The sequence below is a fragment of the Heteronotia binoei genome, chromosome 17 (assembly GCF_032191835.1).
Source record: "Heteronotia binoei isolate CCM8104 ecotype False Entrance Well chromosome 17, APGP_CSIRO_Hbin_v1, whole genome shotgun sequence".
NCBI classification, from domain to species: Eukaryota; Metazoa; Chordata; class Lepidosauria; order Squamata; family Gekkonidae; genus Heteronotia; species Heteronotia binoei.
The window spans coordinates 10344232-10371274 of record NC_083239.1 but is presented as its reverse complement, the minus strand read 5'-3'; the positions used below and the strand labels follow the sequence as shown (position 1 = coordinate 10371274).

The 27043-nt window shown below is 44.9% G+C and overlaps 1 protein-coding gene across 1 annotated transcript in view; it reads left to right on the top strand.

Annotated features, from left to right (window-relative positions):
* The window catches only part of MAN1C1 (mannosidase alpha class 1C member 1), a 198797-nt gene extending 175407 nt beyond the window's left edge, over window positions 1-23390 (top strand). Inside the window, exons 7-12 of the mRNA XM_060257550.1 lie at window positions 2673-2766; window positions 8510-8625; window positions 10336-10555; window positions 18681-18853; window positions 20400-20515; window positions 22474-23390. Coding sequence (XP_060113533.1) covers window positions 2673-2766; window positions 8510-8625; window positions 10336-10555; window positions 18681-18853; window positions 20400-20515; window positions 22474-22594 — 840 coding nt within the window. The 3' untranslated portion in view covers window positions 22595-23390. The remainder of the gene's footprint in view (window positions 1-2672; window positions 2767-8509; window positions 8626-10335; window positions 10556-18680; window positions 18854-20399; window positions 20516-22473) is intronic.
* Window positions 23391-27043: the final 3653 nt, after the last annotated feature.

Genomic DNA, 27043 nt, shown 5'->3' with positions numbered 1-27043 from the left:
AATTGGAAGCCACTTCCAAGTGCGAGGGGAGCAGATCTGTTCCGGCGCCGCTTGTGACACAGAATGCTCCGGTTGTGTCCTTGGGTTTTCAATGGAACAGCTTGAGAACAGTCTGTTCCCAGGATATATCTGACACTTGCAAAGCAGCCATCTGGGGGAGGGGGGATGCTTGGGAGGGGCTCCCGGCAGGGAGAGGGGAGAACAAGATGCAAAGGGCTTGCAAGAGGGGAATCTCGAAGGGACGAAGAGAATCAGGAGGGAGACACAAAAGTTGGTGAATGAATGAAAAGTTGGAAACCAAGGAAATGGAACAGAGGAGATAAGGAATGAATGGACAGAGTAGTGTAAAAATGGTTACATAAGACTGATGAGGTGCACCGGAGAATAAGAAGAAAGCAGGGTTGGGTGGGAGTTTGAGCAAAGAGGAAGATGTGAAAAGAAATCGGCTGAGTAGGAAAGGCCAAACTAGAAATAAAACCAGCTGGTGGTGGGGAATGAAAGCTTAGGTTCAGACAAAGGGCTTCAATTAAACCTCACATTACCCCCCAAATATTTCTTCCTAAGGCATTGTGTGATACGTGGGAAAGGGTCTGGGCTGTGGTGGTTGATGCTTGCTTAATGCTTTCTGGAGAGGCCAGTTAAATCCCTGTTCCTGTTACCAAGCCAAGCCAATCAATAAGAGGGAGAGCCTGCCTGGTAATGGATTCGCCCACCCAGAATATGTAGTAAAGTATAGCAAAAGCCAAGTGACAAAACAGAGCACAGAAGGAGGTAGTTGTGAATGGCCATCTGGATGGAAAGAGGTTTCCAAAAAAACAGATGAACTCATTAGCTCACAGCCAGAGACTTATGGGACTTTTAACACGTTAAACATTAACCTGTCCATGAGACTCCATGGAAGTCTGTATGTCATGGTAGTTCATGCAGGGGGGAATGATGAATGAGCAAAGCCAATTTTTCAGCTCATCCTGGCCCTGATGTAGGTGAAATGTTAACCCCCAGTTAGTTCTAACTATGGTTTGGTGCCTTTAAAACCAGTTGGAGAACCTGGGAAACACTGGATCCCAGAGATAGCTAATGATGTAAAATAACAATTAAGATGCAACGCTTAATATCTGAATTTTTAAAAAATATGTATGATAACGCCAGGGAGAGAAAAACCAGACGATAGCTAATCTCCTAAAAGCCAGATGGTAATATATTCCTAAACCCTGGTTAAAATGTATTAGGGTGTAGCCAGAAAATTTTGGTGGTGGGATGTTGAAAAATTCTGTCGGGAAGGGGAGCTGGGGGAATGAGACAGAGAGAAATAACAGAGTTTCAGCCCTCATGACTCTACTGGCTGCTTCTTCTACATGGAGAGGGGGGAAATCTTTGACTCTCTCTCTTTTGCATTTTGTAATTTTATTTTATTTTATTCTGCATTTTAAAAAACTTATTTATTTCCTACCCAGAAAAAAAAATGAGACTGAAGCACATCTAACATTTTGAAATTTGTTTTGATTGTTCTTTTTATTTTTAAAATATGCCTTTTGGAGTTTTAATTTTTTTCTGCAGGGGTGGCACTCATTCGTGGGGAGCATTGTCCCCAAATGCCCCCATGGCTATGGGTCACCCCAGGTTTTAGCTCCATGTAGCTCCCTCCATGTAGCCTCTGTTCCCTTCTCTCCTTCCTGCCTGAAGTCCTAGTTTCCCTGTTCTCCCATCTCTTGCTCCCCATGTGCTGCTCATTGTTTCTTTCCTCTGCCCTTCGCCCTTCGTTCCTGCCACCCCCAACTAGTTTACTTATAAATGACTTCTCCACCTCCCTTCCAGGTATGTGATTAGGATCAGCTAAGATCAGCATCTAAGGCCACCATGTAGTCAGAAGTGCTGTTTCCTTATCTAACTCATAGGCAAGATAGGCAGGGCATTTCCTGTGCTGAATTATCTTTCCCACAGTAGTTTGCCTGGCACTTGACCTGCCAACTTCTGAACACTGTGCTGGATGAATTTCTTCGGCTACAGAGGGTTTTTTACCCCGTTTGCCCTCTTATTTTTATCTGTTGGTTCGGTGTAGTGGTTAAGTGCGTGGACTCTTATCTGGGAGAACCGAGTTTGATTCTCCACTCCTCCACTTGCACCTGCTGGAATGGCCTTGGGTCAGCTATAGCTCTGGCAAAGGTTGTCCTTGAAAGGGCAGCTGCTGTGAGAGCCCTCTCCAGCCCCACCCACCTCACAGGGTGACTGTTGTGGGGGAGGAAGGGAAAGGAGATTGTGAGCCGCTCTGAGACTCTTTGGAGTGGAGGGCGGGATATAAATTCAATATTTTCATCTACCTCACAGGGTGTCTGTTGTGGGAGGGGAAGGGAAAGGAGATTGTGAGCCACTCTGAGACTCTGAGATTCAGAGTGGAGGGCGGGATATAAATCCAATATCTTCATCTTCTTCTTATCACTTAAGAGATGTCCCTGCTTTTTTTTCACAGCTTTCGTCGTCTTTTTTAAGCCTTGTTTTAATTTTCCCAACAAATGACAGGCATGTCTCTAGATTACTAGCACAACTGGGCATCCTCTCCCTCTGAAACTTTTTTTTCTGTGGGGGGGGGGGTTGATTTTTTTTTTTAATGTATTTCTGAATGGAAGACTAGAATAGGGCTTATGTGTCTTCTCCCTTTCTTTCTGGCCCCATAGGTGATGAATATCCGCAAAGTCCTGAACAGAATCGAGAAACCACAAGGGCTCTATCCCAACTTTCTCAGCCCAGTAACTGGGAACTGGGTACAGCGTGAGTATCACCACCTCAGCGACTGATGGCTGAAAGGTCATCAGTAAATAAATAAACCTAAATGAAACTATTAAGAAATCCCTCAGGTCAGGCAGGAGAAAAACTTACTGACATGTGTTGGACGTCGTCCTACTGCTCGTGTATGCAAGAGCATCAAACCAAAGACAGTATTAGCAGACAGATTAAAACCCACAGTGATGCTAATCATGCAGCTTATTACGCAGAACTAATTCTGTCAAGCAGATGCAAAAAAGAGTAGTCTCCCATAGCCAGAGCTCCATTCCCTGTCAAATCCTGGATTTAGAAAAAGAGCACCTTAGACCTCTGTATTTCAGATTCATTCAAGCCATTTTAATCTCCAGGGGACTGCTCTCTCTTTATGATTGCCCACCTTGGGGATCATCTGCAGAGTGAGGCCCGGGCATTACATCAAGGCCCTGGCAAAGATCCAGCCTGATCCCTGAGTTTTTATAGACCTTCCAGGTGAAGGAGAGCCAATAGGTGCCCTTGGTGGGTACACTGCTTCTGGAGCATGCATGACTTTAATGCAAGGGTTTTTCCAGAATGCAGAACTTTAGGGAGGGGGGGGGACATCTATACAACATCATACTCCAATCATTCCTTTTCCTATTTGCAGTGAACTCTTTCTCAAACCTGCTTTGCTACAATCTTACAAAGAATGCATGCGACTCCTGCAATGTTTCAGCTTGCCTACCATGTATTGTTTAGGTGCAACCCTTAGTTTGTTCTCGATCAGGTTGCTCTTCTTATTAAAATTATTTTAAGCCATTCCTCGTTCTGGTAGACTTATCTTTGGACCCAGATATATAAACAGGACCAAAGAGATGTCTGCCAAGACCTTGGACATCCCACCGCAGTGGAATAGAGAGTGCAAAGGGCCAAAAAACGAGACAGAAGAGAAATCAGAGAGCTATTAAGTAGAAAAGCTATTGAATATGAAGGAGTGGAAAGGTAATCAGGAGTGGATTGGGGGACAGTAAAAGAACCCTGGAACAAGCTAAGAGGTTCCTGCAGCACAGAATTTAACCAGTTTAGCTCTGTGGTACAAATATGCCCAATGAGAAGCAATTTAAGTTCTTGAAAGCAAAGTGTGAAACCATGCTATGGATAAGGAAGCAAGGGAAGAGTTGTGTTTCCTTTCAGATCTGTGTTCTCCATCATGAACACCGGAAGCCGCCTTTTACTAGGTCACTCTTGTCTACTCTGATAGGTAGCAGGGTCTCGGGTGGAGCTCTATCACTACCTGATCCTTTTAACTGGAGGAGATGGGATTGAAACTGGGACCTTCTGCAGGCCAAACAGATGCTCTACCATTGAGCTATGGCCACTCAGTGCCTTGTTCTGCTACAGCAGGTGCCTTTATCCCCAAAATGCTGTTTCCTGTAAGTTGTTTGCAACTTTGTGTCCCAAGAAAAAAGGGGTTAGTATCCCAGAGAAGTTAAGTCAAAGCAGGTTAGATGAACCAGCGGTTTGATTGAATATATGCAGGGAAGTCCACAGAATTCAGCATCAGCAGTTATTTGGGAGAGGGGGAACAAGTATCTTGCCATTACTTTGTTCTAAATACATGTATAAATAACAATAAAATCAAAACCTGGCAAATACGAACATAATACAACACATCCAAAATAGCCTTTATAAATGCAAAAACAATAAAATCCCAGGAGGCAGAGGTAAAATCCCAAGAGCCAGAAGATGATCTGAGCAGTTTTTAAGCAGCTGGGGGTGGGGGGAGAGATGTGTCCTATACAACTCCTTACCCCTCCCAAGAAGAAGAAGAAGATATTGGATTTATATCCCGCCCTCCACTCCGAAGAGTCTCAGAGTGGCTCACAATCTCCTTTCCCTTCCTCCCCCACAACAGACACCCTGTGAAGTGGGTGGGGCTGGAGAGGGCTCTCACAGCAGCTGCCCTTTCAAGGACAACCTCTGCCAGAGCTATGGCTGACCCAAGGCCATTCCAGCAGGTGCAAGTGGAGGAGTGGGGAATCAAACCCGGTTCTCCCAGATAAGAGTCTGCACACTTAGCCACTACACCAAACTGGCTCTCAACAACAACTCGAAGCAGAGTAAGTTCAACAAATGAAATGACTGGGGACGGCAATGGGAAACCACCCCATAAAAAGTCTGCTGTGAAAACGCCATCATGCGACGTCACCCCAGAGTCAGAAATGACTGGTGCTTGCCCAGGGGACTACCTTTACCTTTTTTTCAAACTTGCTTATAATTTGTGCAACTCTCAGAATTCTGTGTTTTAAGGCACAGAATATGGGCTCCCTGTAGGTCTGTTCATTTTAGCACAGAATGCGCTCAAACCATGTTTTGCCTTTCTTTTTGAACAGTGCAAAAGCCGTCAAGTTAAAACTGCCCCTCTATGATATGGAGAGAATGCTGTTTCAGCGGGGGACAGGGGTCATAAAAATTCCCTTTTGGAACTGAACTGTTTCTTGGCAGAAAGGTTCCGGAGGCATCCCTGGGAACCATCAGGGCAGATGGAATCCAATTCTGGTGCTCTTGATTCACAGGTTCATAGAGGAGCCCCAATTTAGAATCATTCCCGCTCCTCTCTTTACAATTCAGCGTATAGCCTGGGCTCAAGACAAGTTCTCTCCCCCACTCCCTCCAAACTGACTTCTTGCTGCCGAGATGCTTGTTGTCAGGGTTGACTGCACTTTGAGGCCAGTGAAAATGCACGGTGGGGGAAGTTTTTACTCTCAGGGCTAGCTTTCAGTATTTCCAATAAGCTTCACGGCAGGTAAGAAACAGAGAAGCCGGCAAATCAAAAAAGCTTCACCGCATCCTACAGAAACAACTTTACGAAAACTACGTGGAGGGCTGAAGGCAGGGGTGGACTGGCCGTTTAATTTCTAGGGAAATTTTCCAGTGGACCACTGCTCTATACGGATGACTGGTGGCCCAGAGCAAGCAGATCCAAGCCACTTCCGCCAGAGTTGTTAAGGTGACATGGTACTGACCGTCAGCACCCGTTGTTGGTGTCAGCTCACCAATTGCGCCGGGGCTCCTCACACCAGCTTGCTCTGGGGCTTTTTCACTGGTCCACTTTAAGTCAAGAGGTAGCAGAGACCCTTCGAGATGCAAGGGCTTTGTAAATAATACGCTGTAGCATTGTTATGTACGTTATTGAATGCTTGGGGGGGGGGGGGACAAAGCGAGAAACAGGAAACATATTTTTTTTTTGTAGGAGCACTTGCCACCTCTTGGAGTCTTCCCTAATATCTTAATATTGGGAGTTTGGTGTAGTGGTGAAGTGTGCGGTCTCTTCTCTGGGAGAACCGGGTTTGATTCCCCACTCCTCCACATGCATCTGCTAGCATGGCCTTGGGTCAGCCATCGCTCTGGCAGAGGTTGTCCTTGAAAGGGCAGCTGCTGTGAGAGCCCTCTCCAACCCCGCCCACCTTACAGGGTGTCTGTTGTGGGGGAGGAAGGTAAAGGAGATTGTGAGCCGCTCTGAGACTCTCCGGAGTGGAGGGTGGGATATAAATCCAATATCTTCATCTACCTCACAGGGTCTCTGTTATGGGGGAGGAAGGGAAAGGAGATTGTGAGCCGCTCTGAGACTCTTCGAAGTGGAGGGCGGGATATAAATCCAATATCTTCATCTACCTCACAGGGTGTCTGTTGTGGGGGAGGAAGGGAAAGGAGATTGTGAGCCGCTCTGAGACTCTTCGGAGTGGAGGGCAGGATATAAATCCAATATCTTCTTCTATCTTCTTCTTAATCTCCCTTTCAAATGGAAAGCATTCACTAATGAACGAACAGGCACAGATGCCTTGTACTTGCATCTAGATCTTAAATGAATTTCCCCTCTCTTGGAAAGATGATTTGCACATCCTTGCTTGCCCTAAAGAATCTGTGCTTACATTTTTTTAAAATATATATATATATATCCCCCTGGTGCACTTTAAAGTTATAAATCTGTCCTACACTTTCTCAGGCAAATTCTCCCCAGGCAGAAATCTGCTGCTGTCAGGCATGTCTGTTTCCCGTAGTGCTTTGCATAGCATGTCGCAGAGCAGTCTAGTTTGAACAGGTAGCCTTGGAAAATCTCTGTCGTTCAGCATTCTAGGCACATTCTGCACCTGGCATTGTAGCTCTGTTTAGTCCACCACCACCCCATCAATCTGCTAAGGCTGTCTAAACCTCCACAGGATTTGAGTGTATCACTCCAGGCAAAGCATCGCAACTGCAACATTTAGCCAGCCTCACCAGCTGCCAAGAGGTTTTGAACTTGCAGTTCCATCAAACAGCCTGGTTTTTCCGCAGTGATGCTTTAACATCCAGGGCTAGTTCCTTTGTTATCTGCAGTTTTGTTTCTCCACTGGAAGGAAAATGGAATGGCTGATATGGAAATACAGGAATGAGCAGAGCTGTGCTGCTATTCTGGGGAAGCACAGGAAAAAAGTATAGTATACGGCACTGGAGCCTGTGTGAGAGTTTTCTTTTACCTCAGGTTTCTAGACCTCAGTGTTGTGATGGGGAGTGAAAGTATATGGACCGCGCCCAGTAAAGTTTCAGAAGCCAGAGAAATTGCAGGATGCAGTTTTTAGTAGTCAGAAAGGGGGGGGGGGCGTCAGGTCATGTTCATAAGTAGCAGGTGAAGAGTTAATTTTATGCAAACTAATAGAAATCATGCACACTTGTTTATGTCTAGTTTGTGTTGTTGCGGAATTTTGATTACCTCATAGCAGGATTCTATGATTCCCTTTGGGTATTCAGGGTGGCTCATGGTAAAAAGAGAGAGAGAGAGAGAGAGAGAGAGAGAGAATAAATTAATAATAATTAAACCATGACAGTTGAAGCATAGCAGCAGCGTTTTTAAAACATTGCTAAAAATGCAGCACAATTTACATAACCTCAGGAAATTGTACAATATACCTGGTATCACAGCTACCCAACCACTGCAGAGGCCTCTCTCAGCTTCAGTAAAGCTGGGGGGAAAGTAGCTTGACAAGAAATTCCGCAGAAGGTGGGTGGCCCCTAATAAGACCCCCTAGTAAGACCCAGCTTTTATAACCTGGAAGGGTCACTGGCTTAATCCTCTCATCTTTTTTTTTAATGTATATTTTTTATTGTTATTATTCATTATCCATTTCTCTACATGCTTTCTAGTATCCATTTACATTTTTCCCCCAACCCACCCCCCTTAGTCTATACATCCTCTTCTTCTTCCAGCCAGGGACAAAGGACTTGTAGCTTCCACTGAATGTCCACTCTCCTTTCTTCCTTCGCCCATTTCAGGTAGATCCACCACTTTTCTTTGATTCTTGAGCTTCTTTCCTCCCATGATTCTTCTTGCGACATTATAGCAGCTATATCTGACTGGATAAAATCGAAGAGATAGTTATGCCAAGTTCTTTCCTTCCATTTACTTTTCTCCTTCCGTCCTGCCGCTATTACCGCTTTACCTGCTGATATGATTGCTTTTTGTAAATCTTGATTATTCTTCCCTATTATCTCATTCCCTAATATACTCATCTGCATTAATTCAAAGTTAATTCCCAACTCTACCTGAAAGAATTTCTTTATCATTCCCACTACCATTTCCCATAACTTTTTGGCCTCAAGGCACTCCCACCACATGTGGGTGTACCATCCCTTCTCTTTCTTACAGTGCCAACACTTAGGGCTCAACCCAGGGGCTTAATCCTCTCATCAACCACAGAAATCACAAGGCAATTATTTATTCTTCTTGCCACTGCAGACCACGTTTCCATCGGCGGTCTTGGAGACAGTTTTTATGAATACCTGATCAAATCATGGCTGATGTCAGACAAGCAGGACACTGAAGCAAAAAGCATGTATGACCATGCGTTAGAGGTAAGAAAGGAATCTGGCTTTATTGACTCTGCTGCTGTGTTTCTGGAAGAGAAACCGAAAGCTCAGATTGCGCCAGGGATATCTTGCAGTGCTTCAACCACCGCAAGGCTTGGATTCAAACTCTTACCTAAGCCAGGAATTCACTGGGCAGAGACTTGAAGCAGTCACTCATCTTTCAGCCAGGCCAGCCCAGCCGCTGGGGCGCCGGCCTTCTGGGGGCACTGAACTGGGTGTCCCCCTATGACTCAGTGATGTTATCAGTGCAGGGGGGAGGGGTGCCAAAAGTTAGCCTTGCCTGGGGTACCAGACAGTCTAGGGCCAGCCTTGATATGAAGGCATGGTGACTAGGCATGGGAATGAACTGAACCATGAATCATGATTCATGTTCAAAATGGACTGATTTGTGGTTCGTTCTGAACTGGCTCATTCGATCGTGTCAGGCCCGAACAGGAAAACAACCCAGCTTTTTTTCTTGGTATATCATTTGGTTCCTTTTTCCAGACGTCCTGGCATGATTCCCCAGCTCCCTGTCACTTCTGGTCAGTTTCATTCTCCTCTGAGCTTCCTGGGAGTGAAACTGTCCATAACTGACAGGAAGCTGGGAAAGTTGTGCTGCAGCTTCTGGTCAGGTTCACTCCCAGGAAGCTCAGAGGAGAATGAAACTGACCAGAAGTGGCAGGGAGGTGGGAAAGTTGTGCTGCAGCTTCTGGTCAGGTTCACTCCCAGGAAGCTCAGAGGAGAATGAAACTGACCAGAAGTGGCAGGGAGGTGGGAAAGTTGTGCTGCAGCTTCTGGTCAGGTTCACTCCCAGGAAGCTTGGGGCGGTGGGGGGAGGGGGCGGGGTCTACAACTTCATGAACCAATGAACCATGAAACAGGTTGGGAAGTTGGAAAAACAGGAATCAACATGAACCAACAAACTGGGCAACCCAACCAATCACAAAGCGAAATGAACCACCATTTTCCCTGTTTGTGCTCATCCTTAAAAAAAAAAAAAAGAGTACTGGGGACCAGTGCGCTGGAACCCTTGTAGTTGGGCCAGTTTGCTACAGTGAAGCATCCCATTCTTTTCCAAGGTGAACTCTGGAAAAATAAATGCAGTTCTGTAAGTTTTCAGTGTAGGTAAATTTGAACTGGAGGAAAAGCCTGCTGTGCAGGGAATCTATTGGCTAGCACTTGTAACATCACATCACACACATACACAATCTAAGAACACATGTGCCCTTGCACTTTGATAAATAAAAATAAAATCACACACCTACCTGATGTTTGGGGAAGGAAAATAAGACTGGCAGCTGATCTGGCATTCAGTTTGGTGAAGCATGTGCCTGTAATGCACAGTTGCTCGGCAAAGAACCCGCTGTGTCTGCACTTAAACCAATACATTTGCCTTCATTCACACTTGCTATCCTCTGTGTCCAACGGGACTCTAATGATTTGCCTTTCAAGGCAGCTAACGATAACGAGGGTGAAATGGACTGAAAAAAGCCTTATCATGCTATAAACATCACAAATGCTGGTTTTATTTTTTTGTTCTTTACTTTTTGTTTTACATTGCCAGTCATCCAGATAAGTCTGCAGAAAACTGACCGGTGTATGTATATCGAAGTTAAACTTGAATTTTGCTGCTCGCGCAGAAATATATATATTTCGGTATCCATTTCCTTTGAAAAAATCCAGCATGTTTTCCTTCTTCCTTGATAAATGTAGGCCATAGAAAAAAACCTGGTGAAGAAGTCTGCTGGTGGGCTAACGTATATTGCTGAGTGGCGAGGAGGCATCTTGGACCACAAGATGGGCCACCTGGCTTGCTTCTCAGGTGGCATGATTGCCCTCGGAGGGCAGCACACAACAGAAGAGCAGAAGCAGCACTATATGGAGCTGGCTGCAGAAATAACGCGGACCTGCCATGAGTCTTACGTGCGCTCAGGTAAATGCAAAATCCGTTCTAAGAAGATCAGTACAGACTTTGACGGCCTGTCAAAACTATCAGTTAGTCTCTTTCAGCAGCGGAGCCATGCCCACTCAGCTGGTGTGGGCTGTCTTCCAAGATGGACACACTGACTTGCCCTGATGGGCTTGCCTTCTAGAATTAATTTGTGTGACACTATCAATCTGCTGTATAGAATAAGTAAGGAACAACATGGGGTTTCTGTTAGCGAATTCTGTTTGTGCCCTAAGGAGCTTCTGTTCTTCTTGCTATTATATTTGCGTGTCAAACGCCCAGCTTACAGGCCACACCCTGCCTGCCCAGGGCTTCAATCAGGCCCCTGGCAATTTTCTCCCCACTCCTGTCCTCACCCTTTGAAGCTCAAGGCTGCCAATGACATTCTCAGCTCCTTCTGCCTGGTCTTTGCTGGCTTCAGGGCTTGCAAAGCTTCAAGGAAAACATGGAATGGATTTTCCATTAAGATCTCTACACCCAGGGACCTCAGTGAAAAATCCATTTCATGTTTTCCTTTTTTTTTGTTTTCCTAATTTGTTCAGCCACCCAACTCTGGTTATGTCTCCCATGGAAGAGTAGAAATTATAGAGATACTCAAGCTGTAAGGAAACTCATCGCTTTCTCCAGCAGCTCCTGGAGTCGGATCTTTTCAAATAACTGCCTATTAGAAATCTAAGCAAGGCTATGACAAGAACAGTGACTGTCTTTGCTTTTAGGTTCACTGGAAGCCATCAGAATTGTTTTGGACAGTTGTGCTGCTGACTGTAGACTAGATGTGGGTTGTGGTCATTAATTTTCCTATCAGCATTTTATTAAAAGTTATGGTTGAGTTTCCTTCTCATTTTGCCTGGCTGCTGTTTTATGTATAACGCAAATATATGTGTTAAGGTCTTTGAGCAAGAGAAAGTGGGCTGTTTCTAACATAGAGCAGAGCAGATAAATAGAAAAGGGGATTGAGGGTGGGAAAAGATCCTAGAACAGAAAGGTAATATAGTTATTCAGAATTTGTACAGCAACGTAACTACTTGTACAGGCAGTGATTTTGAGTTGTTTGGATTCATAGAAATCAGATCCAAGAAGATAGATCCAAGAAGTGTCATAAGGAAAATATAGAAGATAGATAGAAGAAGAAGATCCAAGAAGTGTCATAAGGAAAATGCTAGTGCATTGGGTTTGAGAAAACCTCTAGTCAGTTTCAGTTGAAAACGCAATTTTGTTTACTTTTCCTACCCACACCTTTCTTCCCAACGGGGACCCAAAGTGGCTTACATCATTCTCCTCTTCTCTGTTCACAACAACACTGTGAGGTAGGTTAGGCTGAGAATGTGTGACTGGCCCAAAATCACTCAGCAAGCTTCTGTGGCAGAGGGGGGATTTGAACCTGGGTTTCCTAGATCCTAGTCTAGCACTTTCATCACTACATCACTCTGAGCCCAGATCCCAGAAGCTTTACACCAGGGCTGTCAAACGCCCAGCCTGCAGGCCACACTCTGCCTGCCCAGGGCTTCAATCAGGCCCCTGGCAATTTTCTCCCCACTCCTGTCCTCACCCTTTGAAGCTCAAGGCTGCCATGACATTCTCAGCTCCTTCTGCCTTGACTTTGCTGGCTTCAGGGCTTGCAAAGCTTCAAGGAAAATATGGAATGGATTTTCCATTCAGGTGTCTACACCCAGGGACCTCAGTGAAAAATCCATTTCATGTTTTCCTTCCAATTTTGTGCTGCAGTGTATTTCAGTGGAGTGGAAGTAAGACTGATTCACTTTTTGCAGCATTTATGGCCAGTTGAAGCTGCTCACAAATAAAGGGTTGATACTTTGAGTCAGTTTGTCTCTGATGGGTGGACCTGAGAATTGGTGTCTAATGAGTACTCTAACCTGGGAATATTACATCAGAGAGCTTTTGTCAATCAGAGTACACCTGGGAGCAGGGGAGGGGAAGCTTGCAATGCCCAGCCATTTCATGTTTTCCTAGATCAGAACATTTTATATTTTAATTTCTTCTGTGATCCTTGTGCTTTTTCTTCATTCTTTTATTTTAAAAATTGCATTGCCAAATCGCATTATTCCCCCACCTTTCCATTTTAAACAAAATATCACAAGAGTTTTAAGCACATTTATATTTTGTTAAAAATAACATCTTCAATGGTGTTTATCTGTATAAAGTTTATACCTCTGCTACCTGGCATTACATTTTATGACACACATGGCTCAGCCCCAAAAAGTCCCATTTGTGTCAAATCCAGCTCTCATAACAAATGAGCTTGATACCTGCTTTACACTTTTGACTTCCAACCAGGGCTGGCATGCAGGTGTCGGCCACCTAGGGTTGCCTAGGGTGTCAACTCCCGGCGGGGGGTGGGTGCCCCCTCCCCGCTTGCACTGTCCCTGAGCCTCCAACTGGATGCTGAGGGATCTGAGGAGCTTCCCCGGCCCCTCAGTGCCCAGAAGGAATGGTGCTTCCAGTCCTCGGTGCCCTCTGAACTCAGAGAGTTAGCCGCCCTGAGCCTGCTTCGGCGGGGAGGGCGGGATATAAATAAAATGATTGATTGATTGAGTGGAAGCGCTGCATGTTCTTTCTGGGCACTGAGGGGACAGAGAAGTTCCTCCGGCTCCTCAGCACCCAGAAACTTAGTGCCCAATGTGATGTCACCTGTGGGTGATGTTATTATGCCACGTGCGTGCTAAAACGTCTTCCTGGGGGGGTTGGGCACGCATTGGGGCTCTTGGCCTGTGGCTCTTAGCCTGGGGGTCTAGCTACGGTTAAAACAATTTTATTGGTAACATATGGTAACAAAATTATTTCTTAAATCTTAATGACTTCTTTTATCTACCCCATATATTACTTTCTACCCACCCCTCCCCCCGTTACTTGGCCCCCGCCGGTGTTACTTACTTATAATGCTAATATTTAAAGGTACCCTTAACTATTAAAACAAAAACTTATATTCTTCTTCTTCTAAAACTTAATCATTATCGAAAATTGCCCAATGTCCTTTTATTTTCCACTCTTTTTCTACATATCTTCTAAACTTTTTCCATTCCATCTTAAAAACTTCTAAATCATAGTCTCTTAATGTTCTTGTTAATTTGTCCATTTCACTCCATGTCATAACTTTTATAATCCAATCCCATTTCTCTGGTATTTTTTCTTGCTTCCACAACTGCGCATATAATGTCCTAGCAGCTGAAAGCAAGTACCAAATTACAGTTCTATCTTCCTTTGGAAATTTTTCCATTTGTAATCCCAACAGAAAAGTCTCTGCAACTTTCTTAAATTCATATCCCAAAATCTTAGTAATTTCTTGCTGAATCATCTGCCAATACTTTTTTGCTCTTTCACAAGTCCACCACATATGGTAGAAAGAACCTTCATGTTTTTTACATTTCCAACATCTATCTGGCATCTTGTTATTCATCTTTGCCAATTTTTTAGGAGTCATGTACCATAGCCTGAGGTTCTAGCTTGGGGGTTCTGTAGATAGGTGGGTAGTTACCCACAGGTAGCTTCAAGTGGCAGTTGGTAGTGGGATTTAAAAATAAGTGAAGATAAAGAAAATTTCGAAATGGATTGCAGCAGTATGGCTGGTGAGGGAGCAGAGGCAGTGATGTGTAAAGACTGTGGGATGTTTGTATTTTTACCTGAGAGTAGCATGAATTACACTTGCAGCAAGTGTAAGTTAGTGGCCCTGCTGGAGGAGAAGATACAGGGACTGGAGGCACGATTGTCCACACTGCAGTGTATAAAGGAAGATGAGGATTTTCTTGACAAAACGCATGAGGCGCTCTTGAAATGACAAGAGGAGGGAGAGGAAATGGTATCTCAGCAATTAGAAGAGAACCCAGCACAAGAGGAAGGTTCCTGGAAAAATGTACATATGAACATATGAAGCTGCCTTATACTGAATCAGACCCTTGGTCTATCAAAGTCAGTATTGTCTTCTCAGACTGGTAGCGGCTCTCCAGGGTCTCAAGCTGAGGTTTTTTCACACCTATTTGCCTGGACCCTTTTTTGGATTGAACCTGGGACCTTCTGCTTCCCAAGCAGATGCTCTACCACTGAGCCACCGTCCCTCCCCAAAACCTGAAGGAGAAAGAAAATCAGGAGATGTTCTGAGCCCCTGCTGCTCAGCAATAGGTTCCAGGGTCTCCTCATAGTAACTGATTTTGAACCATTGGAACAAGGCCTACTTCCCCAGCCTCCATGAAGCTTGAACAAAGTTTCTCAGGATCCTATGGATAAGAAGCCTAGAGCTTCTGCTCCCCACTATAGGAAGAGGAAGGTGGTGGTGATTGGAGACTCCTTGCTCAGAGGGGTAGAGCCCAAAGTGCGCCGACCGGACTTGTCATCCCAAGAGGTCTGCTGTCTGCCGGGAGCACACATCCAGCATGTGACAGAAAGGATTGGAAGACTTATCAAGCTCACGGATTACTATCCTTTCTTGCTGATCCACGTGGGAACAAATGATACTGCCCATCATAGCCCTGAACGTATTAGAAAAGACTATGTGGCTCTGGGTCAGAAGGTGAAGGAGCTGGGCGTACAGGTTGTATTCTCATCAGTGCTTCCTGTTGAAGGCCGTGGCTTAGGACAAGACAGAAGAATATTTCAAATGAACGACTGACTACGTCGATGGTGTCATCAGGAAAGATTCGGATTTCTGGACCATGGCTTACGCTTTCGAGATGGTGGTCTTCTATCGGGTGATGGTTTGCACCTTATGGCGGTAGGGAAAAGGGTGTTTGGTAACAGCCTTGCTAACCTAATAAGGAGGGCTTTAAGCTAAATTGTATGGAGGAGCGAGACAATAATTCAAAGCCTCGTATGATGCCAGAAACTGGGGATAAGTACATTAAAGATTTGTAGAGAGTGGCGCATACGCTAGGTAATGTTAACTTGCAGACTTGTATGGAAACCAAACCCTCGGGATGCATAAAACGTGGATTCCGATGTCTCTACACTAATGCACAGAGTATGGGAAACAAACAGGAGGAACTGGAAGTCCTAATAAAGGAAGGAGACTATGACATAATAGGCCTTACTGAAACGTGGTGGGATGACACTCACAACTGGAATATTAGGATTCAGGGGTACAACTTATTTAAAAGGAACAGGCAAATGAGAAAGGGCAGAGGCATAGCAGTATATGTGAAGGAGGTATATACTTGTGAGGAAATATGTGAATCGGAGGATGGCAGCTCAGTTGAGAGTCTCTGGGTAAAAATAAAAGGAGTAAGAAACAACAGTGATATTATTGTGGGGGTCTGCTATAGACCACCAAGTCAGTCAGAGGACTTGGATGAGATACTTCTACAGCAGATTGCAAAGTTCTCCAAGAGAAGGGATACAGTGATCATGGGAGATTTCAATTACCCAGACATCTGTTGGAAGTCCAACTCTGCTAAAAATCAAAAGTCAAATAGATTCCTGACTTGTCTTGCTGACAACTTCCTTTTCCAGAAAATGAAGACGGAAACAAGGGGATCTGCTATCTTGGATTTGATTCTCACCAACAAGGAAGAATTGATTGAAGAAGTGGAAATAGTGGGCACCCTGGGCAGTAGTGACCATGTGATTTTGGAATTTACAGTCTTAGGGAAGGGAAAAACTATACGTAGTCAGACTTATAGGTTAGACTTCAGAAAGACAAACTTGATAAACTTAGAACTATGCTGGGTAAAATCCCATGGTCAGAAATACTTAGGAGGAAGGGGGTTCAGGAGGGGTGGGAGTTTCTTAAAAGCGAAATACTGAAAGCGCAATCACAGACGATTCCTATGAGAAGAAAAAATGGAAAAAGCCTAAAGAAGCCAAAGTGGCTCCATAAACAGCTCTCTAAAGACTTGAGAAATAAAAAAGACTCCTTTAGGAATTGGAAGGAGGGCCTTATAACCAAGGATGAATATAAACAAATCACCACTGCTTGTAGAGGAAAAGTTAGGAAAGCTAAAGCTCAGTATGAGCTTAGGCTGGCCAAAGATGCTAAAAACAACAAAAAAGGGTTCTTTTCTTATGTTCAGAGTAAGAAAAAGAGCAAGGACATGGTAGGCCCATTGCGAGGGCAAGAAAGTGAAATTGTAACAGGTAATGAAGAGAGGGCAGAACTGCTGAATTCCTACTTTTCCTCAGTCTTCTCTTCTGAGGGGAACGGTGCTCAACATGGCAAAAACAGAACATATAAGGAGGCTATGAAGTTCCAGCGTAGGGGTAGTACATAAACACCTAGTTTCTTTAAATGAAACGAAGTCCTCAGGGCCAGACGAATTGCATCCAAGGGTTCTAAAAGAGCTTGCGGATGTAATTTCTGAGCCTCCTACAACAGGCAACAGTCTGTAGACGGAGTCACTTATAGCAACAGCAGTATTGAAAACTTGGACCTCATAGTGCCTTTGCAAGTTCTTGTTGAATCACTCCTGCAAGTAGCTGTCTGTTCTTTCTGTATGGTGGTGGAGATGGCTTTGCTGTAGGTTTGGCATCTATGTTTACAAATTACGTTTGAAGAGCAAGCTTTGGGGGGTAGTCCTGGATAGTGTGTGTGCGTGTGATAGAACAACAACAATAAAAAGTCCTAGGCAGAAAGCCCCTCCCCAGTAAAGTTGGCAAAAGTAGTTGTTTTATATATGTTGGTAATACACCAGTGTTTCCTTCATTAGTCATGTAATGTGTGAAGGGACAAACGTGGTATTAAAACCTGCATTTACGCAAATGTGTAAGCCCTGACCTGGAGAGCGCAGGATAGTCTTATCTCATAGGATCTCAGAAGCTAAGCAGAGTCAGCCCTGTTTAATACTTGGATTGGAGACCACTTGGGGGGTTGCCGTACATCACTTGTGATCGGACAGCAGGAAAACCAAAAATTCCACAAAACCCAAATGGGGAGACCCCAGGTTCACAGATGATAGGATATTTGTGTTTGAAGAGGAGGTACCCATCATTTGCACATGGTACACGGAGATATCAGCATAATTCCAAAATGCATGCAGTAGTCACAATCTCCGTGGCAAATGTGGAGTTGCTTTAGTTAACATCCCTATCATTGATTGCCTCCTGTTGTCCTTAACTCCCACGATGCCAGGTAGAGGAAGGCAACGCACTGGCTGGCTTGGCTGGTCCCACTGGGATGTTTCCAAGGCCGCCTCTCTCTGAAGTTAACTGCTTTAGAACTAATAAAATATTCAGCAGTTCCCTGAGCTCTTAAACCTCTGAGCCTTTTCCTGTGGGATAAGATGGAAGCAGAGCTAAGCAGACACAAAACGGGCTCGGAACATGAGCACGAAAAAGAAATTGGCAGGCACCAGGGAGATTCAGATTGTGCTTTCTTGCTAAGCTGAAGGTCGACAGTCGCTCTAGGCTGTTGCTGCTGCAGGGGCACCTGGATCAAGGAGGCTCCTTCCTCACTGGCTGTGGGAACATTTTGCCCCATGCCTTTTGGCTCAAGCTTGACACTCATCTCCTGTGCCGCAGGGCAGATCAGAAACAATGCAGCCTCCTCATGGGTACTGTGGAAACAAGAGACTGTTCTGCAGAAGCCCTCATGAAAACAGGAGTGGCAAAAAAAAACCCCAAAACCCCTGCCCATTCCCATCATTTGAGTAGGGCTCAGGACCAACCCCCGTTCCCTTTGGAGATTTGCTGTTAGGCTTAGTATTTTACTGTTAAGGATATGCTCAGATTTACTGGAGGAGGGAGATTTCTGATTCTTAATTGCCAGTATTCATATGTAGTGTACTGTGTATTGTCTGCTCATGCAAAGATTAATCGATACCGTTGCTTTTCAGATACCATGAGCATCAAAGTTCCCAGCTCCTCTGGAGAGCCAGTTTGGTGTAGTGGACTCTTATCTGGGAAGAACTGGGTTTGATCCCCCACTCCTCCACTTGCACCTGCTAGCATGGCCTTGGGTCAGCCATAGCTCTGGCAGAGGTTGTCCTTGAAAGGGCAGCTGCTGTGAGAGCCCTCTCCAGCCCCACCCACCTCACAGGGTGTCTGTTGTGGGGGAGGAAGGTAAAGGAGATTGTGAGCCGCTCTGAGACTCTTCGGAGTGGAGGACGGGATATAAATCCAATATCTTCTTCTTCTTCTTCTCTGAATGCCTTTTGTCTTCTTTTGTTAGATTCCAAGCTGGGCCCAGAAGCATTTCGCTTTGATTCTGGCACTGAAGCAGTGGCCACCCGGCTCAGCGATCGCTATTACATTCTGCGCCCTGAAGTTGTTGAAAGTTACCTGTACATGTGGAGATTAACACACGATCCCAAGTACAGGCAGTGGGGATGGGAAGTTGTTGAGGTATGGTCAGCCACCAGGTATCCTTTGCTAACCCCCTCCTCTCCTTCCCAAGACAATGGAGTGCATTTGTGGTGAAATGGCTGTTATCAGCGTTTGCTGTTGCAACCCCGGAGCAGGCCTGGTCCCTTTTGGAAGGACTAGGGAGAGGTGCTGTGGGGGGACCGGAGAGCTTCAGGTGGTTGTCAGCAAAATCGTACAAATTGACCCAAGATTAGGAGAGAGAAAGGCCTGTGGCTTTGTTGCCTCCAGGCCAGTGCATTGCAAAACCCACTTGGGCTTTGAGGATGTGCCAAGTGATCCAGAGAGACTCTTCCCTAGGAGGGTTCTGTTGAGTGGAGCAATGGACAGGCTTTGTTTCCTGTTCTCGAAGGCACTTGGCTTTGGTAAAGCAAGACTAGAAAGAAGAGCTTGTCCTCCCCCCTTTCCCCATGGTGTTTTTTTGCGCAGGGTGGGGGGAGAACATTTTTAGGCTTCTCCTATCCCTGCCTGCTCAGCCCCTCCTGGCCTTGAAACTGGATTTGCACAAGTAATACTTCAGATCTTAATGAGGATGTTCAACTGCTGCATCCTGGCGACAAGTTTAAAACTGGGAGACTGGGGAGCGCTGGTGGGGATGGGTGGGAGCTGAGGCAGGTGCAGGGAAGGGGGAGGGGATGAAGCTTGAGCCATCCTGGCTCTTTAAATTTTTAATTTACTTTAACTGATCCCACCCCCCCTCCCCCCGAGGAAAAAAAATCCTGGTTATAGGTCTGGTGTGTACCTCTATGCTTTTTTCCACTGTGCTCTTCTTGCCCAGGAAAAGTCCCAGCCTGACCTCTCTTTGTAACATCTGCCTATCTGGTTTGCATTCTATAGTGTAAATACCATCAGCCTAATGGATGTACACTTCATGCATCCGATGAAGTGAGTCACGAAAACCAGACAGCATAAATTCTGTTAGTATGGAAGGCGCCATCGGTCTCCTGTTTTAATCCAGCCTGACCTGGAAGTTTTTATGGTTCTTCCAGGTCACCCAGGAACCAGTGGCTGGGTGGGCAGTGTCACTTCGGAGCCTAGGAAGACTCCGACCCGAAACCCGAACAGGCTTATTTCCTATGGAGTGGGAACTCTGCTCTGATGGGTTCCCGGTTGTCATCCTTTCATTCCTGATTGGGATCACAGAGCTACATGCATGCAGCCATCTAATCTATTCAAGATCATCTTAGTCAGATCACTGCCAGAAAACTGTAAAGTATTTTGGGGAAGGTCTTTTCAGTGCCCATTGGTTAAGACTGCTGCACTTTGGATATAACAGAAAGCGCCATTTGTCAGAGCCTCCCCACCTCCGGCTCTCAGTTCTTCAAGGCCAACCTGTTTTTTAGGGTAATCATTAAAAAAAAAACCCTTTCCAATGAATATGGCCTCCATAAAACCTGAATCAAACTTGAAAACCTGCTCAACTTTTTTTTAAAAAATGCTGATTATGATGAATCAATTACTCACTCACTGCTTGGTGTTTCTGAAATAAATTTGATTTTCTTTTCCTCTCCACGCCCCCCACCCCCAGGCGCTCGAGAAATATTGCCGAGTAGATGCTGGTTTCTCCGGGATCCGAGATGTTTATACCACCAACCCGAGTCACGACAACATGCAACAGAGTTTTTTCCTGGCAGAGACGTTAAAGTAAGTTGTGGAGGACTGTGAAGATCTTTGGACAGAAAGAGGTCGTTCTCTCTGTTTTTTGTGGTTGAGTTGCCAGGGATCAAAAAACCTAGCCCGAGGCCTGGTTTACACATACTGAAGGATGAGGTGGTCAGATGGACTGCACCACTTTAGAGGGTAGATTCTACTTCCAGACTCCATTGCATAAAAAAACTCCCTGCCAGTAGAAAACTAGCACAGCAAGGAGAGAGCTTCTCCCCTCTCCCTTTGCTTGCTGTGCTGACTTTCTGCTGTGTGGATTTCTTTTAAGCATAGGGGAACATTCCAAAACAGAGTCCTCCATTGTAGTCTGACGGGGTAGAGTCTTTCCAAGGACCTTGAAGCAAGCATGCTGCACATCCTGTGTATTTACTTATTTATTTCCTTACTTTGTGTTTTTCTTGCTGGGTCTCAAAGTGGATTATATAATGTAAAACAGACGGTGCAACGGGACTAGGATTACAGAACTGGGTAACAGTGCAAACGAAAAGGGAAAAAATGTTTAGGACATGACATACCATAATGCAAAAATTGGGCAATAAAAGTACTAAATAATCATTGTGGATATTATTAGGGTATGTAGGGATATTGCACAGAGAGGCTGATTATGACTAGGCTGTTTTTACGGTCTCGTCCAATCATTAATCATACTTTGTGCTTATCCTGAACATTTCTTCTGATTTGGGTTAGACGTCCTTTAACTCCTGGCTATTGGTTCTTGTTATCAGCGGAGCAATGAATGCAAGTAGAAATCCATTATGGTATCCCAGTGTGCACGATTTAATGAGAGCCTTGCAAGATTAAAGAGCACTTCAATAGCTAACGGTTCAGTTCATATTGAGGTGCTTAAATAATGTAATCAAATCTTGTTTGAGCAATTTATATAAGATAAGCAGACAGAGAGAGCATTTGCAGAGGATCCATCTTTTGCATTAAAAATACACCTTTTCCTGTGTTTAGAGACAGTGCAAAAGCCGCTAATTGTTCTGGGGCTTTTTCTTTACTTTGATTGTCATGATTGGTGACCAGCCAGACCAAACACAGGCTGCTGTGCTGTTCTTGCCTACCATATGCTTGACTTGCCATCCTCTCCCTGTCCCCTGCCCCATCTCATGGACGCAGCAAAAACCAAACAAAACAAGAGGTTTACAGAATGCTTGCTGATCAGCCATATGTGAATGGTGGGCTGTATTCTATTTTGAACCACAAAATGCATGGTCTTAACCTTAGGTGGAAAGTGTCAGACATGGAAACAAATCAGGAGACTGACAATGTTACAGTTGGTCAATGTATTTATTTCCCCCCCCGAACGTGCTACCTTCAAGGAAACCATCCACATGAACTTGTCTGCTGCGGAACCTGTGTGTTTGCTGCAGCGAATTCTGGGATCACATTTGGGGGTGCACACATGATTCAAACAGGCCACTGGCAGAGCTGTTTAGCCCTCACCATCACTCAGCATGAACTGAGAGTCCATCCAAGAACATACCCAGCCATACCCTGAAGCAACATAATAGTAGCTGACTGTTGCTAGATCAGACCAGTGATCTATGTACTCCAGTTTCTAACTGTGGCCAATGACATGCCTACAAGTAGAGACCACTGGCAACAGCCTTCACCTGCTGACTACTGTCCAGCCAATCAGAGGCATTCTGTCTCTGAGCCTGGAAGTCTCATTCAACTATCATAGCTAACAACTTGTCCTTCTTAATTTGTTTAAGCCATATTGCAGCAAATCACCTTTGGTGGGCAAGCTGTCTTTCAGAGAAGTATGTTCACTGTTATTGACCATCTTGAAAAGGCCAAGATGTGCTTCCAAGGAATCCCATACAATTTGGAAATGATTGGCTCAGTTTGCTTGGTAATGCTCACCATTGACTAAGACAGAACAAGCTGTTTCCTCTGGGCATGCCTTGATATCTCTTCTCCCTTGGCTGCAGGTATCTGTATCTTCTGTTCTGTGAAGATGATGTGCTGTCTCTCGAGGACTGGGTGTTCAACACTGAAGCCCATCCGCTGCCAGTGAACCACACAGACATTGTCCTGAAGATGAGTGTGTAGCAGACACAGCCAGCTTCCACAGAGGGGCTCAGTGGGTCACTTCTCTCTCTCTATCAGTTTGTTTTTCCTTTCCAATAAAGGAATGTGTGGTGTTCCCGGAAAGGTATTTTGGGGGCATTCGTCCAATTCCGGACAGTATTTTATCGGGGAGTATAAAAACTGTGAAACAAGCACCTTCTTTTTTTTCCTCTGTGAGGAACTTTACTTAGCCTGGTAATGAGACGTTGGTTATGGGCCATAATAGAGAATCATGAACGTTGCTTTCTACAGAGAATTTATATGGAGCTCGCTGACTTTGTTTTCACGTGGCCAAAGGATCTGGAGTTTGCCATAAAACAGACATGTTGTTTTTTTTGTCTTATTTTTTTTTTTTGCCATTTTTGGTCTCTTCCCCCCCCCCATCTGCTTTTTAAAAATATAACGTTAATTTTTGTAATCACTTTTATCACTTATATTTTGAAAATCGCGTGCATTCTAAATGGACTCAGTGCCATCACTAGATCAAGAAGTGTCTGCAAAATCCTGAATCCCAAACATCTTTTCTATATCACTCTTTCTTTTTTACCCCCCTGTGCTCTTTAAAACAAAAAAAGTTTACTGTCAGTTGCATCATGTGTGACTTTGCTTTCTAATGTTGGAAGTTTTTGGGGGCTTGGGGGAAGCATTTTCATTTTTGTTTCTCTCTGTTTTTGATTTTCATTTGGAGCTTAAATATTACAAGGCACTTGTAATGATTTTGTTTCTGTAATACTCAGAAATGTGAAATAGAATAAAAATTTCTGGTCTGATAAGAAGAGTGGCTGGATTTCGGAGTTCTCTTTCAGCTCAATAATAATAACTTTATATTTCTATCCCGCCCTCCCCGCCAAGGCAGGTTCAGGGCGGCTCACAACATAAAAATACATTATACATCGAGTTATACTTATAAAATCATGGTTAAAACAAATTACAGATTATATTAAAATTAACATTAACAATATGGTGCTATAAACATTAGATCTTCAATAGAATTCAGTAACTAAAAGGATTTTCAACGGCACTTCCTAGCTTGTCGTTAGTTGAAGGCTATTTTGAAGAGGTGGGTCTTACAGGCCCTACGGAATTGATCTAAGCATCGTAGGGCCCGTACCTCCTCTGGGAGTTGATTCCACAGCAGTGGAGCTGCAATAGAGAAGGCCCGATCCCGGGTGGCCTTCAATCTGGCCTCCCTTGGCCCAGGGATATTCAGCTCAAAATGTTTAAAAGCCAAAAGTTAGGAAACTTGGTGGCAAAAGGACCCCCCCCCCCTCCGCCAATCCTCTGGTGTTTTTGCCATGGAAGCTGATAAAAAGGCAAACCCTCCTCTATGGCTCTGACACAAAAGGCCCTTATGCATGAGGGAGGGACTGGGCAAAGCCTGGTGGTGGAAAGGGCATGGAGTGTGTCAGCTTAGGCAGCCAGCTGGGAATGCAGGGGTGTGGAGGAGCAGTGGCAGCCAAAGGTTACCATAACATGGGGGTGCAGCACAAGGCAGGAGAAGTTGCCCCTACTGGTACTTCTCATTTTGTTTTGTTTTTGCTGTCAAGTCATGGCTGACTTTTGGCAACCGCATGGTGTGTTCAAGGCAGGAGACATTCAGAGGTGGGTTGCCATTGCCTGCCTCGGCATCAGAACCCTGGTATAGCTTGATGTTCTCCTTCCAAATACTTACAAGGGCCGACCCTGATTCGCTTCTGAGGTCTGAAGAGATCTGGCTAGCCTGATCAGGGTCTCCCTGCTGTCCAGTCCTTCAGAATCATTGCTTAGAGTCATGTTGGTCAAAAAGCAACAGCCAAAAACACAATCCTTGTCATACCTCTATTAGGACAAACCCAATGATGCATAACAGCGTGCAAGCTTTTTTGTTCCTCAGAACTCTTCATCGGGCTAGATATTACCCCCCAAAAAAATAATTTAAAAGGAGGAAAGCATATATTATAGGTCATCGTGATGATATCAAGACCTGCATTGGAATTGATGGAACTTCTGACGGGGAAAGAAGACTGAGTTTCAAATTGCTGCTGTGGAGTTTTAATTGCTGTATTACCTTTTACTTTTATGGACCCTGACCAGCAGAAACTTGAAACCCAATCTTCTTTGCCTGTCAGAAGTTCCACCAAATCCTGGGACAAGAGTCTCAAGATCATCACAATGACTTGAAATATCAGCTTTCCCCCATTTTTTATTTGCTCTGTCCTGATGAAGAGTTCTGGGGGACCCAAAAGCTTACACTCTGCTATGTGTCATTAGGCTGGTCCTAATAAAGGTATGACATAGATGATGGTGCTTTTTAGTCAGTTCTTGGTGGCTTGTGGGGTCCAAGACTAGTACATGCCTGGAAGAACTGGCAAGGGCCTTCTACCTTGGAAGGAGAGCCAGTTTGGTGTAGTGGTGAAGTGTGCGGACTCTTATCTGGGAGAACCGGGTTTGATTCCCCACTCCTCCACTTGCACCTGCTGGAATGGCCTTGGGTCAGCCATAGCTCTGGCAGAGGTTGTCCTTGAAAGGGCAGCTGCTGTGAGAGCCCTCTCCAGCCCCACCCACCTCACAGGGTGTTTGTTGTGGGGGAGGAAGGGAAAGGAGATTGTAGGCTGCTCTGAGACTCTTCGGAGTGGAGGGCGGGATATAAATCCAATATCTTCATCTACCTCACAGGGTGTCTGTTGTGGGGGAGGAAGGGAAAGGAGATTGTGAGTCGCTCTGAGACTCTTCGGAGTGGAGGGCGGGATATAAATCCAATATCTTCATCTACCTCACAGGGTGTCTGTTGTGTGGGAGGAAGGTAAAGGAGATTATGAGCCGCTCTGAGACTCTTCGGAGTGGAGGGCGGGATATAAATCCAATATCTTCATCCACCTCACAGAGTGTCTGTTGTGGGGGAGGAAGGGAAAGGAGATTGTGAGCCGCTCTGAGACTCTTCGGAGTGGAGGGTGGGATATAAATCCAATATCTTCATCTACCTCACAGGGTGTCTGTTGTGGGGGGGGGAAGGGAAAGGAGATTGTGAGCCGCTCTGAGACTCTTCGGAGTGGAGGGCGGGATAGAAATCCAATATCTTCATCTTCTTCTTCTACCTAGCCAAAGAAGGCCTATTGGTGGTTATTAGCTATTGTGGCCAGGAGGCACTGCCTGCCTCTAGGGGTATCCCACTTGAGCTAAGGGGATCCCAAGCTATGGAAACAAAATGGATTCCGATCAGAAACAGGCCAAGGAAATATTCCATTCAAAATGGAGTAAAACCAGCAGAGAGCTTGTTCTGGTTATTACCTGGCACCCTCCTGGTCTGGCTACTCTCCCCCTCCCAGCTACATGATAAGATTATGGGTTCAGCTCAGCTGGTAAGTATTTCTTTTATAATCTTTGGCTAAGTGATAAATGGCCATCTCCTTGCCTCCTTACTGCAACCATACTTGTCTTTTGTTACTCCTATGGTAACGTCTGACACCTGGACAAACGTTTTGTCTTCTACACTTCCTCCTCCACAGGGTATCACAGCTCAATTTATTAAACCATTAAAACTCAATCCTGACCCATAATGACTCACTAATCTTGTCAAACCCTTGGGAGCCTCCCCTTTCCGCCCCTTCTGTGACATCAGAGGTCACATGTACTGGTGCCATGCAGTGTCGTAAGTCACATGACCTCCAGGTCATGAGTCACGTGATACCATAGCCTGGAGACACAATTTGGTAATATAAGGCCATGTGGTCTGCCAGTTCACTGTGTCTTGTCTTACCCTACTACAGACCTGCACCCCCAAACTCTTTTCGGGCCACTTTCCACGTTCATGTCTTCTGCTTCATGGATCCATGGACCTTTGCACATCTGGACAGGTAGTATTATCTTCAACGATCCCCTAAACTATCGATCACCCCTACCCTTCTTAGCCTCTTGATTGTCTGTATTGTATATTTGTGTGTGTGATTGTACCTTCTACATATTTTTCTAGTAAACATAAAATATATTCAATCTGAAGTGTTTTCTTTTCTGAGACTGGACCTTCGTATTATCATGCTCCTAATTTGCTCTACCTAAGTCTCCCTCTTGCTAATTCCCCCATTTAGAAGAGGAGACCCAAGCATTTCCGGTAACACTATGACATTCAAATGGAGCATTGCTGTGGAGAGGCAATATACTTGGGACAAAACAGCTTCATGTTTGTATATTTCGTGTAAGCTTTACACTGATTTTTTTCTCGAAAAGTCCTCTGATGGTGTGGCAAGGAAAATGGTATCTATGAGGAACTGATGGCAGGAAACTGCATAGAAAACTCAAACAAAGAAGCTGGATAATTGATGTGCGCATGTCTGTCTTTGCTTCAGTGATGAGGGCACCCTACAGAAGCAATCTCTGTCTTCCAAACCCTGAGCTTTGAACTTCAGAAGCATAGGGCTGTTTATGTTTTAGAAAAATGCATACAGCAGTTTTAGA